The sequence below is a fragment of the Coloeus monedula genome, assembly GCF_965178545.1.
Source record: "Coloeus monedula genome assembly, chromosome: 1".
In the NCBI taxonomy this organism is placed as follows: domain Eukaryota; kingdom Metazoa; phylum Chordata; class Aves; order Passeriformes; family Corvidae; genus Coloeus; species Coloeus monedula.
The window spans coordinates 120,336,873-120,353,022 of NC_138781.1; the positions used below are offsets into that span (position 1 = coordinate 120,336,873).

Here is a 16,150-nt window from a genome sequence, read left to right on the forward strand (position 1 = left end):
AGTTTTCAGAAATATCTGAATTCTATATTTATTTTAAAAATTTAGATTTGTCATTATAGAACAGGTCAGATGTGTCACCATTTGGGAAGAGGATTTGTTTGGAAATGGACTGGAGAATTTTTTTTCCCAAATCTCAGGAATCTTTGTGATACATACCTTAAATGGATTATTGTAAATAGTAAAATATATTAAAAGGTAAAAATGGCAGTTCTACCACTGACATCAATGAAACGGAATAGCTGGTATGGTTGAAAAGGTTTTAAAAACGGGATGAATGTTGTCAGTTTGCTTGGGATGACTTTCTACTGAACATTTTAAATGTGTAAATTGGCAGTGAAAATGAAAACAATACCATGAGACTGTTTAAAAAAAAAACAAGAAACCAAAGTAAACACAGCTGAGAATAAACACTTTCAAAACATTTTTAAAAAGTTAATTTAAATTTCTTACTGGCTTCATGAGATTGGTACTGTACAAAAGCAGAGAATTTATAATGTCTTATAGTAGGCACTAAGTTAAAAATGGTCACCTAAGGCATTTCTACAAATAGACAGTTAACAAGCCAGCTTTGTACATCCTATTGGAAAGCTTGATGAAATCGTGGTAGGGTGGTGGTTGTGCTTAGACTGCTTGTGAAAGCTGCTGACAATGAGTGCAGAGACCCAAGACCTATACTATTGCTAGGATCTTGTGGATCCTGGGTTTGTGGTGGAAGTTGAGTCATAGAAGAATGTGCCTCCTCTTGCGTATAACTCATTCCGAGGTTTCCCACTGAAACAGAAGGATTATAGGGAGGGCCATTTACAGGTATGAAGTTGAACAGCTGAGAAAAGTCCAATGATGGGGTGTTTAGAGGTTCACTGATAGGAACGGAGCCCTTGGAAAGGGAAACTTCCCCCGACCCATCATCTAGTGGCCCTACTTGTGGATCCAGCCCTAGTTTTGATGAAGATGCTTGAGAATCCTGGGATGAAGAAGGCATACCACTTTGCAACTCCATTAAGTAACTTTCAATTTCCCCTTTCAATGGCTGTTCCTTTTCAGGCATAGAAATTGCGTATGAGGTAGTACCGAGCGGATATTTCAACGATAGCTGGTGAGAAGGGTGAACAGACTCCATATCTATTGGACAAGGCATTCCCAATGGTAACGATGTGGCAACCATTTGGTGTGCAGATGCAGAACTCTGCATGGACTGAATCTGAGTGTTGTAGAGATTTAATTGCAAAGTGTTTGTAAATGGCTTTGATGTCAGTTCACTGGAAGGTAAAGACATCACTGGAAGCAGCTCATCCTTAACAGGCACAGAAACGTTGCAGGTAAAGGGATCTAGAAGGTCCATTGGCTCTGTTTTGACCTTCAAAAGTTCTTGGTTGTGACTTTTCTTCATGTGGCGCGTGAGGTGATCCTTCCGCCCGAATCTCTGTGCACAGTACTGACAGAGGAAGTCCTTTCTTCCAGTGTGCACTACCATGTGTCTGCGGACATCCTTTCGGGTGTAGAACCGACGGTCACAGTGTTCACACTGGTGCTTTTTCTCCTTCACTCCACCCGATGACTTGCCTGCATGAGTTTTTAGGTGCTCCAGCAGCACTCCTGTGCTTTCAAAAGTCTGCAAACATACCTTACAGGTGAGGTCACCACTTGTTGCAGCATGCAAAGCCAGGTGACGTTTGAACCCAAGCTTGGTATTGTAGTTCTTTCCACACTCTTCACACTTAAAGGCCTCTTTGTTGGGATTGTGTGTATGTAGGTGATTCTTTAGGTGATCTTTTCGGTGAAACATTTTCTCACAATAATTACACTTGTGGGTTTTCTCAGGAGAATGAGTAGCCATATGCCTTTAAACACAGATATATTCTGTAAGTAATTATTTTGATCAAAAAACACACGTGCTCATTTTTTAATGGCAGCTAAATACTACACTAAGGGCTGCTTTGCAACAGAACCTTTTAACTGAAAGCATGACACTACAAAGACAGTTTGACAAATTTAAATATAGCAAAACGCGAGCCATTTCTCTTAAATTGACACTTTAGTTTTGGTGGGTTTTAGCTACTGTAACAGGGGTATATGGGCAAGTATGAAAGTACTCGTGTAAAAGTCCATAGCCAAAGAACTTTCAGTCCATACTCTTGTGACAATTCCTTATACAAATGAAAATTCTACGCTCATTAAAAACAAAACAAAACAAAACAAAAACAAACAAACAGAAAACAAAAGCAGAAAACAAATTAAGAAACAAAATCAAAGACATAAGCTTGCAAACTTAGGTAATTTAGAATTCTAGAAACAATCCAATGGCTACTTTAATTAACACGTCCTCTCTGCAATCAGCTGAAGGCGTACAGAAATATATACTTTTACACGGCTTAACACGGCCAACATAAAATAGATAATATAATCTGAAAGATAAATAGAGTTTAATACCTTAGTAATTTGTACTTAGAAACAAAGGCCTTGGTGCAGTCTTGTTGTGTGCACTTGTAGGGCCTCTCTCCTGTGTGAGAGTATGAGTGAACCTTTAATTTCTCAACACTGTTAAAGGCCTTGTCACACAGTTGGCAAGGAAAGTTTTTTCTTGGTTTGGTTTCACCACGCTTACGTTTCCCTGAAGGGACTTTCTGGGTATCTCTTACTTCTGACAAATCACCAGGAATGACAGTGGCCATCGCAGCCTAAACCAGGCCTTCTTGTTGGACACTTGGGAATTGCCCAACTCCACTAAATGATTTAGCTTTAGATGGCTTCTCAAGTTTCATGTGGTCGTAAAAGAAAGCAAAAGGGGACTGGAAAAAAAAAATAAGAAACAACTAGTTTGTAACTAAACTTAGATTTTGAAGTTTACTTGCTATGTGATGCTTCTGAATAAAACTTAAAAATAAAGTTAGGTTCAGCTGGTCTAATGTAATACCTACAGGTTTCTTTATACTATTTGCTGAAACTCTTAAAACGCATTGCTCAGGATGAACAGATCCACATATGCCCTGAAATCACACCTCACAACCTTCCCCTCAAGCACTGATGGAGAACAGCAGAGTTTCTGTCAGATTAAGGGAGGCATCAGGCAAAGATGGCACCTTTTGGCAGCTTCAGATTTCAAAGGAATTACAGCCGCGCCTGTGTTTGCACGGACACCCCCACGCACACATGCACGCATGCATGCACGCACGCAACTATCAAAGTGGAAGTCTGTAAGCCTCAAAATGTTTGAAAACCTGCACCACACGCGGCAGTACCCATGCTGACACTATGGAGGGCAAAGCTCGTGTTCCCTCTCGCATGTACCTCCTTCCCTGTGATTACTGCACGTCTATGCAGCTACTCTAGCGAAATGCATGCACTGCCAATGATGCCTAACACCATGTGAAATTCTCCTGTAAACTCACCCTCTGCTAACAGAGACTTGATCTATGAATGACAGAAGTCCCATGGATTAAGGATAGATTAGATAGACCAGGGTTTTATCAGCCCAGTGCTGGAGACCCCCACCCTCCTTATGCTATCCTGTGAGACACAAGGGCTGTAAGCATTCAGACTCAGGCTAGCTCAGGATGGAGGCTCCTAGTCCTGCCCCTGTGGCATAGCAAAATGTGAACTAACATGGAGGCTTTGTCAGGAGGTGCATGACGTGATCTTTGTGTCTGACTTGTGGGTGAGCAACTTCAAATTCGTCATCTGGTATCATATAGTGGCAACTGGGCACCTGCCATCACAGGGCACTCAACAGCCCTCCTTTGTCAGGGGGTGCTGACAGCTTTGCTTCATCCTTGGAGCACAACTGCCACTACAGATACCAAAATCCTGTGCTACCCGTTGTGGGAAGGGTGGAGCGTGAACTCTGCAGCAGAGGGGACAAGGAGGAAGCAGGACAGCACTCAATGCAAGCATTTGAGAGGGCTGGAACGCCCCAAAATTTACCCTTTCTCCCCTGAAAGTGCCATCAGCCACCCCCAGCCCTGGTGTCGTGGCTGGCAGCTGCTGTCCCCTCCGGTCTCTGCCGGCGCAGCTGCGCAAGAGGCGGCCGGGCCGGGCCGGGCGGCACCGGGGCCGGGCAGTGGCCGGGCCAGGGCTCGGCATCCGAGCAGCGCCACGGCCCCGGCAGCAGGGCCGGGGGAGCCGCAGCTGCTGGGACAGGTGGAGCTGGGCAGCTGGAGCCGGGCAGGCACCACCAGGCTGCAGCTGCTCCAGCCTAGCACCACCTCCCCGGAAAACAAACCGGGCTCTTCCCTGCTGGCAGTGAGGGAGGCCGGGTAGCTGGGAGGGAGCCGGGGCCTGGCCTTAGCTGTCCTCTCAGCCCTGCTGAGGCTCAGCAGAGACGGAGGGAGCCAGCTGCTCCGGAGAGGAGCAGAGAGCACCGCCCGGGTGTGCTGGGGGGAAAACTACACGGTCCTTGCAAATGCCCCAGCGTGGTCCTGGAAAAAAGCGAGACGGAAGGAGAGCCTGTGTTTTCCTCAATGCATGGAAGGACAGGAGAAGCAGGGAGCGGAAGAACGGGAAGTGCCTCTTTAATGTCTGCATTTTAAGAAATCCTCAGACTGAGATCTTCATTTGGAATGTGTACACAGAATATGTCTTTGTCTAAGTCTTTTCCTCCCTCCTCCCCATAACTTTTCCCTTGTCTTTAGCAGAAGAGAGAAGTACTGGCACACCAAGATGGAAATCTGCTTCCTTTCAACCCTGAAGAATGACAGGCTAAACTATGCTACCTTCTTTAAACGAGCAGTTTTGTAAGACCACCTTTATTCCCTTAAATTTCATAAGGAAACACGAACTTCTTTTAAAGATACCCAGTGACAGAAAAGGCGTTTCTTTAGGGACTCTTCTGATTTCAGATTTCTCTCAAACTCATTCCCACTCGTGGGATGAAGCCTGGAGACATCAGTTCCATGAGTGGGAAAATGCACAGGTCTTCAAAGTATCAGCTTAATTTTATTTTCTGTCTCATAATCGACAGTCTAGTTCACTAATTCTAGTTCATAAGGAACAGTTATTTGGAGACCTGGGAGCAATAATTTTCTTCAATAAAAGTAAATGAAGACCAGTTCCACAGACTTCAATTAAGCCACCAATGTAATCAAAAGGAGGGTCTGATTCACATCAAAGCTGTGACATATCTGTGGATTGAAAGATTTTTTTTTTCAATATAACCTCTAATCAGAATCTGGTAATACAATTAATTTTGCTCTTCTGTTAATGAACACACTGGTCTTCAATGAATATTGGCCTGAATGTAGAATGAAATTTTGTTTAAGTCTAATCTCTCCTGACAAATGTAGTTCAGGGGGAAGAAAAAAAATCCAACCTGATCTACACTTACACAGGCTACTTGCATACCACACAGGCACCTGCATGAGACCCACCACACAGAGCTGAGAGCACAGCAGTCACAGCCCTCACTGCGTGGCCAGAGCAATTAGAGCCCCAACGGGGTACAAGGGGTCCAGCCCCTCAGGCCCCCTGCAAAATCCACACCTAGCCTGAGACAGGGCAGGCAGGATTAGTGGAAAGGGCAAGGGAACAGCCTCCACAGGCTGCTGCACAGGACTGGGGCTGCTTTGACCATGCTGGGTCCAGAGCTCAGCAGCAAGTGGACTCTGTGCCCAGACAGTGACAATGGAAGCGGGGACGGCAGGAAAGACAGGGAAGGAGGATGAGCTGCCACAGGGAGGGAGAGTGGACAGAACCAGGATGGGGCTATGGGGCCAGGGAGGCTCAGGGAGTGCTGCATAGGTGTTGGGAATGTCTAAGGACATGAGCATAGGGGTGAACTGGTAACACTGGGGTGGGTGGGAAGGAACTGAACGCGCATCAGGCTGGGGAGATGCAGGATATTAGGCCATGCAGGAGGCTGCTCTGCAGAGTCTGAGGTGATGTCAGAAGCAGCATTTGTTGTGAAACAGCCTATTAAGCTTAACTGTTAAATTAACATCTGACAACTCCTCACTCCTCTTCTCAGTGCAAAATCACACCTCAGGCTGGAGGCCATCCTATATTCAGGCCAATATAACATCACTGTTACCTTCCGAAAACTTCAGGTAACCTAGCTGCTATACCAGTCAGAACATTCACAGGGACAAAGAATTTGGGTTTTGTTCCTTTATGATCAAACTAATTAAGCTGACTTTGAACTGTGTTTAAGTGTCCTTAAAAATGCATCATTAGAATAAATATAGTGTGGATCCAATCTCAATTTTATTAAAAAACACATGTGCACTATTATCTCAGTACCATTTCTCAACAGGTGAGGCAATTAAGAACGTCTGTATTGATCTCTGAATAGCAAATAACCACTTTTTTTCCTTTTTTGGGTGTGGATATATAGACTGAGCAATGGAGATAAAACTGAAAAAAACCACTGATCCTCAAATATTAAATTTTCCAAAGACCAGCTGAAAGAATTTTATGAGTAATATTGCCTGCTTGTGTCTCAACATATTATCACTTAAAATCCACATTCTTACTGGTGCTTTCACAACTGCAGGATGAATGATTATATGCAGTATCAAATATAACACATTACACAAAAGCTTATATATAATACTATTTTTAAAGAAGCATATACTTAAAGCAGGATTAAAGCAGCCTCTGTTCAATGCACACCTGATGTTTGCCCACTAAAGTCCTCAGATTTTGGTCTTAACCAGTTCCGCTGACTCTTCTTGGAGGAAACCAGAATCCAGTACTTCCCATTTTTACTGGTCTGAAAAACAAAAGGAACAATGGACTAGACTCCAGCGAAACCAGGACATTCATAAAGGCTGTGATGCGGCAAGACCAGGGATTGGAAAGAATCGGAAAGGAGAAGTTAAAAGGAACAGATCCAACCCATGCACAGAACATTATATACTGTTAATTATAAACTGTAGGAATCATTCTTGCGTTATCAGTAGCAATTACGCACTTCAATTTGCAGTATACTTACATAATTTCAACTAATGCTATGCTGGACAGTGACACATAAAGAGATAAAATTAGACAAAAGCAAAGGAATTTTCATAAAGTTAAAAAAAAAATCCACAGACCACAGATAATTTAGAAGTAACAGCAAAACATGTGAAATTCTGGGCCCAGACTTGAGTTTCTTACTCAGAAAGGACTGAATAAGAGAAGATTCTGGATTAGGCCCAACTTTACTAGAACCTAATGCCTTCATTCTGCTTAATTATACAGGAAATAGCAGCTTAAAAGGTGACCTGCAAAGGAAAATAAAATTAATTTAAAAAAAATAATAAAACCTCTTAATGATGAACATGCTACAGGTAAATCCCAAAAGAGGGCACGTCTAGGTATGCCTGAGCAAACTGAGAGGGCTTTTTTGGAATTTCCCTTGTATCTCCCTTTCCCCTGCCATCATCCTTTTGTAAATTTGCAGCAGGTCTTCCTTTTCTTGCTAGAAGGCCTCCTGGATGACACGGGTATACAGAGAAAATATGTTCAGTGCCTCACTGTAATGGGGAGGTTTATCCTGTCCAATTCTTTCAGATGTGTAAGGGCAAAGCCCTACACAGTGCACATACCCCACAGCAGGCTGAAGCTATTTGGCAGGAGCCCTCTAGCAATGTAACATTTCCCCACACACAAACCATTTTCCCTTCTGGCTTCCCATTCATTCCAGAAACCATTCTTCCTTTTGATACCGAGTTCAGGTCTGCACAGCCCCAGCATGGTCTGTTGGTGAGCATGAATGTGAGCAAACAGGTGTCCCTGAACACCTATAAATGTCAGAAGTGCTTCAGAGCAACTGACTGAAGCTCTCTGATGGCTGAGGAACATTTATGTGGGGCTTTGTACATACAGGCAGGAGGCAGAAACAGCTCCAGTACCCAAAGAAAAAGTTCTGTTTTCAACTAATGAGCACAACCGTCACCTCCACTTTTTGAGGTCCCCAAATCACCTTAAGGGAGAAAATGCTGATGACTCCTTACCTCCTCTCCCAGCAAGACCCTTATAAATCAGTTACCCTGCAATGCCCATCTCAACATCTTCCAGTATCACAGAGGAAAGGAAGAGCTTCATTCCCCAGATGTTTCTACTAATGTAGTTCACAGTAAGTAGACAATATGTAAGACAGACACACAGATATAATGGACTAAGTCCTCATGGACTTAGCTCCTTCACTATTCATATTTACAGACTATTTCCTGCTTGGGAAAAAAAAACCCCAACAAATCCTGCCTAAAATATTATAAAGTCCACTCAGTGGCATTTAACATTTTATCTTAAATGTTTATAGTCCTGAATGCTCACCACGTATCTAAAGTTGCTCTAGCAAAAAGCAGATGCCCTCAGAGACAGGCCACTAGAGACATGGAGAGACTATTGAATTGGGGGAAAACAAAGCAACTGGAACAAGTATATAAATAAGATAAATATGAGATGTAGCTAAAATGCTGAGGAGAATGGAGGAGGACAGTCAGGTACTCTTATTCATTCATTACCTTACTAATACAGCAAAATCACAATTCAGTGGATACAGGAGAGGGCAATGCTACACCTACAATTAGTGGGATCTCAATTTCTACAGGGCCATTATTATATAAAAAACTCAACAACATACATACAAAAGGGGCTCCGTTTGTATGAATAATGAAAATATTTACTACATTCGACAGGATTAAGTGGAAAGATAAAATAATTCCTATGCTTTGCAACAATAAACACGCCATTGGATAAAAGACTTGTCCTTATGCGCAGAATACGAAAGTTATCCATGATAATGCTGATTTCTAGACCACCTTTCTCAGAAGCTTTTGGTGCTAGAAGATCCCTGAGGCAGAATACTGGACAAAGATGTACTGTTCTCCTTGTAACTGCTTATAGTCATAGTGTTATTAAGCTTTTCACCTAGATGAGGTAGGAAGAATTTTTAATGAGTAACAACATTCAAATTATTCTCCACATGAAGCAGAGAAGCATCACACTGCAAAATGCATTGTCACATGCATGTGCCCAAAGCCCACTTGGGTAGCAGTAACAAAATATTACTTCCCTAATGTGTCAGAATTCTTAGAATTCTTACAATTTACCAGATCTTCCAGAATTTGTGAGGCACTAATTTTGCTAACTCTCCAAACACCCTGATAATTCAGGTTAGATAATATTTGAATTTCAACCATAAAAAAGGGAGGAAAAAAGAAGTGCCCCAAACCCCTTATATGGAAGATAAATAATATAAAATATAAATATAAAATAATCTATTCCTTTTTAATATTAAAAAAGAGTAACACTTTTTTTTTAAATTCACAGTTCCTATTTAAAAATCCAAGAAAATAGTTACACTTAAAAATATTTTAAAACATTTGATATCTCAACTAAAAGGATAATGAAGACAATACAGAAATATAACCAATAATCCTCCTCCTAACTTGCATTTCATACTTAAGAGGGTTCAAGCACAGTAAAGGAAAACAAGTATCATGGTTATTTTCTTTCAAAATAAAAGAGCAAGAATGAGAACACAGTACTGAGAACACAGTATTTGTCATTTTGCCTTTTATATAAAACAGCAAATCTAGCTTCAATTCCCAAAATCAATCAGTTTGAAACCAAAGGAAGGGTCCTAGAAATATGAGAATCATAATAATGGTAGCACTCAATAAGGAGTTAATAGCATTAGAGCCATCATGGTTTTTAAATATTTCTTTAAGGAAACAAAATGAAAAGCAGTTACTTACCCTATGGAAACTGTGATTCTTTAAGAAGTGCTCTCCGCACAGATCCCAGGTGAGCACGGACTCACACGGACAGGACCAAGGCCTCTGTAGACAGTTATGTCCATCCAGGCTGTGCCTGTGAACCCTCCCAACTCTGCACAAGGCAAAGGACTCCCCAGCAGTGCCACGCTCACCATCACCCCACCTAACACGGGCAGCAGCAGTGGCAGCTCCCCCCTCTGCTCTTCACTCACACCGTGGCACAAATCCAAACGCACGCGTCACTGCCATCAATGTGCTGCTTTGGCAAGTGGCAACCTCCTTCTCCCCTGCTGCTCCCTAACCTGTGCTCCCATCTCAAGGGTTTAGGTGCAAATGTGAATTGAGCTGGCAAGGTTTGCTGTGGCTCATGAAAGGGAGCATGGTCACGAGAGAGAAACACATGGGCAAGAGTTGATATCCAGTTGGAAGTGTGATGAGAGGTTTGGAAAGCTGAAACACAGACTGGCATCCTAGTGGAGGAAGTAAGGATGAACAAGTATAGCTCAAGGAAGCAAGGAGCTGCCACTCAGGGTGGTAATGGAGCAAACTAATTTCAGGATGCACCAGTCCAACCTCTCCCAGGTTTGCCAACAGTAAAGACTCATTCAGAGTGAAGGACAATAGATGATTTTTGGTGCCTCTATTGCAAATGTACCTGGAAGAGCCACCATTACCGTAGCAGAAGTAATGATTTTTCCTCTTTTCTGTGACTAATAGACTGACAAGCAGTCACCTGACTAAAAAGTACTGACAAACGAAACTTGCTCTGCTGGAGCAATCCGGGATAGCTAGGGGAGCTGGTAAAAGCATCAGCAAGAGACAGCTGATGTAGCTCAGAACAGCCAAAGGGACTGTGAGACAGCACCTCCATTTGCAGAGAGGCAGGCATTGGAACAGGTTGCCCAGAGAAGCTGTGGATGCCCCATCCCTGGAAGTGTTCAAGGCCAGGTTGGATGGGGCTTTGAGCAACCTGGTCTAGTGGACGGTGTCCCTGCCCATGGCATGATGGATGGTACTAGATGATCTTTAAAGTCCCTTCCAACCCAAACCGTTTTAGGACTCCAACTACAAACCTCACCATATCTGCCCCTTTCAGCTGGGGCTGTTAAAATAAATGGCACAAATGTTACCAGAGATCCTGAAGATGAGGGAATCTAACCCCACATTAAGGCAACTAAAGAAGGAGCACCATGTAGCCTTCTCTGGCTTTCCCTGTGCTGTGGGCTTACACACAAGCCTCTCACTAGGCAGTTCCATTTGTGGGGGAGCAGATTTAATCCTCCTGCTGTTGGAAGGGGCTGAGGGCTAAGTGGCGAAGTGCCTGCATTGCTCCAGGACAGCATGCTGAGACCTGCAGCCCTGCAAGGCTCAGACACCCTTCCTGGATCAACAAGGATCAACGTGCCTACTGCACACTTGTACGGACCTCAGAGAGAGAGCAGGAGGTCTGACCGGCTTTGTAGAAAAATGTTAGATTTTCTGCAGCAGAAGCTTCACTGCAGAGTAGCTGCAGGCAGCAGAAGATCCAGCTGCCCACCTGTGACTTTCAGAGGTCCCTCTTACAGGGAATTAACTTTCTGTAAGGGAAGATCTCAGATGGAGAAGCTGATCCCATCAATGGAAACAGTCAAGCAGGTAAGAAAAATACATACAAAGATGTTGAAGTATTGATGATTTTAGGGGTGCCTTTCTCCAACTTGAATTAAAATCAAGTCTTCTGACTGATGCAGGGGTCTACATCCCTGCTTGTGCTTAGCAGGCCATTTGATCTAAATTTATTTGAACAGCATGTCATTCTTTAAAAGAGACAGCTGAGAGAGCCTGCTTACCTTTGCCCATACTTAGAAAGAGAATCCTGGCTTTGGTAGGAAGCTGCTGATCCTCCCCCATTTGTCCTTGGCTGAATGGGGTTGGAGGTGGAAAAGGGCAACAAAGGTCTCTCTGTGGTTCTCCTACATCTGGAAACTCAAGCTGAGCCACTGATGCTGGAGGACAGAAAGGAGGAAGAATGTGCATTGCTGGGGTGAGACAACCAGAAAGTGGGTTTGACCATGAAGTCTGCCTAGGTCAAGAGAGGCTCACACCTGCACTTTCACCAAGTGAAATTTAATTTTCTTTCTGCTTTTTTGTGTAATCTGGAAGAGATTTGAACAGAAAGCAACATGTACAGACACTGGGCACAACTGTCTAAAACTAAGGCACATTTATAAAAATGGCAAGGGGGACAGATCTTGGCCCCCAGAGCCCTGTCTCTGGCATTGTGGCCTTTTGTACGGCAGGCAGTGAGAGGGGAGAGCTGGCAAGTACCCCACCTGACAGCAGCTGGGAATCAGCCAGGGTTTTACAGCTCCTCTTCTCTCATAAGCTGACAGACAGATGTGAAAACACAAAGGGGTCCAACACAAAGGGCCCCAGTGGGACAAGATGGCATTGAAAGGTGGGTGAAACCACTTCTGCATTTTCAGACAACAGTTACTGCAAATAACCATTCAAAGATGTAGGCCCTGGCCCTACTGTACAGTGGTGCTTCATGTAAAGGGAGAACACACACACATAAACTCATCACAAAAGAACAGACAGTTTTGCTGTGTGGGTTTTTAAAAAATATATACAAGGCTGTATTTATCTATCTTGAACTTCAAGACCTGCTTATAGTAGGCAGTGGAATTCAGGGAAATCTTGGTCCAAGGATTCAAGCTCTAGTCTACAGTGTAGAGGAATGGCTGAGAGAGCATGGTAAGATAGCAGTGACAGCATGCACAGGCTGCAGAAAGACATAACCAAATCCCCAAATCCAAGCATGCAGCAGGAGAACTGCCTGTGAAAGCTGTTGCAGGAAAATGGAATGATGTGGGCAAAACAGTGCAAATATCTCTCCAGTGATCTCAGGTATAAACATCAGAATGACTTGGAGATAATAACACATAAGAGTTCAACCCTCAGGGAAACAGCCTAACATCTAGAACACAATGAAATAACATAAGCACTGAAACTAAAACCAGGCAACCATTGTAGTCTGTTAGTGACAGCACATTACTAATATCTACTGTGTGCAGAATGCTGATTATGCTGCAAAGAATATTATATAGAAGATAGAAAAATACAAGATTCATCAATACTAGATTTTATTTAAGCCTTTGATGTTTCTTTTTTTTTTTTTAAACATCCACAGAACAGAGAAACCTACTGAAACTGCAGGTGTTTGAGCAGGAAAAAATCCCAATCCTTTCATACTAGTCTGAAATTTGGGTAGCAACAGAAATAAATGCACTAAAATTATTAAACACATTTCTTTTCCTGTGGGCAGTAAATACACAGATTTCAGTAGTAGACGTGTTCAATATACGTATCTTTTATTAATTAATAAAGCAAGCACTTGGAGGAAAAAAACCTACTAGATTCCTGTGGGACAGTAACCATCATACAAAAATAGGTAGATATGACTATTAAGTTCAATATGTTTTTTCTCATGGTCATAACTCTTGCGATTCTGAGAGCTGTACTACAGCCATGAAATTTGGACAACCGGCTTTTTAATTTTAGACAGTAACTCATTCTTATAATATGCAACACTAGAAAGAGGATTACATAACTTTTTTTTTTCAGAATATAGAAGAAAAATTCTATCTTGCCTTTTTTTTCCCCTTAAGTTTCTGGAAAAGTAGAACATGAACTTACTAATGTTATTTTAGCATGACCTAATAGTCTGTAATTTAAAGAAAAAAAAAAAAAATCACAATACCATCCAGCATCTCTTTGTGGGCTTTCCATGTTTCAGATTACTTAGGTCCACTTTAAGTCTTGAGAGCTCAGTTTTGGTTACTAAAGTTCCAAAGGATTCCTGGTTATATACTAAATTAAAGGAAACAACAGCTGCCTAGAGCTAACCCATCTGATGATTGTGGTTTTATGGGCTTTTTAAGAATCTCATGGCACTGCATGGATGTTTTTCTAAAACTTTGGAGAGACTTTGATACAGATAACACTGTTAGTGTAGTTACTGTTAGAATTTTTAAAACCTGCAGAAGTGTTTTCATGTGTTTTGGAATCACACCATCACCACCACCACCCCTCCTCCTCAAGAATAATCTGCATCCATTTTTAAAGTGATGATGCTTCTGTGAAAACAAGCTTTGGTTACTATTCAATCTGCATATAGGACCATGCCATTTTTATAATAAAATGCAAAAACAAATCCTGTAGATGCACATGTAAGCACAAATACACAACCTAAAGGTGCATGAGATTATACACTAAAATGGTCAGGAACTAATTGGTATTTTTAGGAAGTGTTTTCCTTTGTCACAAGATACCTTAAAATGAGCGTGGGTGTGCAGGTGAGATTAGCAGTACATCTAGGCCAGTATTCTGTCTTCAGTAATAGCCAGAAGTAAAGAACAGGTGACAGACGTGTGGTATTTCTCTGATTCTCTTCTGACCACCAACTCCTTTAATGTTGGGGACTTTCTGAACTGTCTGTGGTTCCTGTTAGAATAGCAACTTTTAGCACATCACCCTTCCAAGCAATAGTCCATGATTCTCCTGGAAACCATATAATTTTTTATAATATCTGCAACATATGTTTGACAAGTCATCCCACAGGTCTCTCCACTACTGATTTCATGGAGAACCTCTTCTTTTTGAAGGCTCTGAAACTGCCTTCTCTCCTAACTGTGCATGCTTTTGTTTTGAAAGGCGGTGGTTAGTCTTCATCTTCCTTCCTCTGCAGATCTCCACAACATTGCCCTCAATTAATTCCCTTCCCAGACCAAAGTTCCAATTTACAGAAATATTCTTTAATGGAAGCCACTCCATGTAGCTCATCATCCTTACCAACCTTCTCTAAGCTTCTTCCAGTTACAATAAACCTCTGAAGGCTCCAGAAATACACACAACATTTGGGAGCAACTGGAACACACACTCTTCTAATGACATTCTCAAAATTTATTCTGTACTTTTTTACTCTAATACTTGGGTTGTGTTTTAGTGACCAATGAGTTCATGATCTCACAGGATCGCCAATTACAATTCCCAAATCTTACTCTTCAGTGGTAATACTCAGCTCGAACTCATATATAATATATAATGGGTATTGTTCTGCCCAGTTATCCTTCTCAGTTATCGTCATCATTTATCTACACTGAATTTTATCACCCATTTTGTTGCACAGTCCTCAGCGCTTTAATGTCCTTCCAATGTTCTCCACAGCTGGCTCTCTTCTTCACAGCAAAGCTGCTCACCCAGCTGCTCATCCCCTTACTGATACCATTCACGAACATGTTCCCAGACCTCTGTGGAACTTAACTGGGACCCTCCTTTAACTGAGAATTGCCCTCCTCCTTTGATCCTACCTCTTAAACTGTCATTTACTTGTGCAAAGACCTCCCCTCTTACATTATGGTTTCCTAGTTTCCTTTAAAAGCCTTTTTGATAAAGTCCACTTTGATTTTTGAACCAGAACACCTTTACTTCTTGCTAATGCCTCCTAAGAACTCCAGTTGCCCAAGACAGGACTTCCTTACAAATGCTTCTTTGACTCTTCTCAAATTATCATTCCTATGCAGGTGGCTATCAATTCTATGCTTTATTATGGCATCTACCAACCAAATACAGATTTCAGATTTTCCTGGTACAGGCCTGCCTGGCCCAGACCACCCCCGAAATCATGATTTTTCTGAACCTGAATACTTGAGTATGTACCATTTAGACAACATAGTTAGGCTGAACATCACAAACAGATTGTACAGGAAGTTACAAGTTTTGCTTTTTAAGACAGTCACCTAACAAATCATAACTAAAGATGTTTTTAACAGTTTCAGCTATCATTCAAGTAAAAGGGTTTCTGGTGCTCTAGTCCTGCTAGTTAACACAAGCTCAAATAACAGGGGCAAGTTGGTGGTTGAAAAAAATCTCTATACCTCATAGAAGCTGCAAGGACTGTACCAGGACAAGGCCTTTCACAGGAGCCAGTTTCCCTTACGATGCTGCACTAGATGGTTGGGAAGATCAATTTTGGAACAAAAAGACAACTCATGAAGGACAGATATGAAGTGACTGAGAGACAGGGTAGTCTCCCCAGTACGTACACCACATCTCCAGTATATGCGGCAACCATGCAGTTGTGCAAAGCCTGTAGCAGAAGCCCAGTCCTGCCCTGAATCACACTGCCTGAACAACACTGCCTGGGGGCAAAAGCTGTGACAGGGTTTAGCACTGCTTTTTTGTAACCTTGGATTTTCATATTATTTATTGGAGCTATTCCAACTAAAATGCTGATCCTGGTTGCCCTGTTTCCTCTGCCTCTTATCCCAGCTCTCAAAGAAAGGCAACAAGAAAGAAAGAATGGCCAATTTCCAAGCAGTCACTAACTTCCAATACAACCTACAGCCAAGAAACTGCTGTTCTATCTGAAAAGAAAATACTTCATAGCTTATTGTAGCTTTACAGTAAAT

The 16,150-nt window shown here is 42.3% G+C and overlaps 1 protein-coding gene across 1 annotated transcript in view; it reads right to left on the reverse strand.

Annotated features, from left to right (window-relative positions):
* The window catches only part of PLAG1 (PLAG1 zinc finger), a 47,531-nt gene continuing 31,381 nt past the window's right edge, over positions 1-16,150 (reverse strand). The window contains exons 2-4 of the mRNA XM_082277158.1: positions 6,604-6,703; positions 2,431-2,789; positions 1-1,841 (exon numbers count right to left, since the gene is read on the reverse strand). Of these exons, the coding sequence (XP_082133284.1) occupies positions 578-1,841; positions 2,431-2,672 (1,506 nt within the window). The 5' untranslated portion in view covers positions 2,673-2,789; positions 6,604-6,703 and the 3' untranslated portion in view covers positions 1-577. The remainder of the gene's footprint in view (positions 1,842-2,430; positions 2,790-6,603; positions 6,704-16,150) is intronic.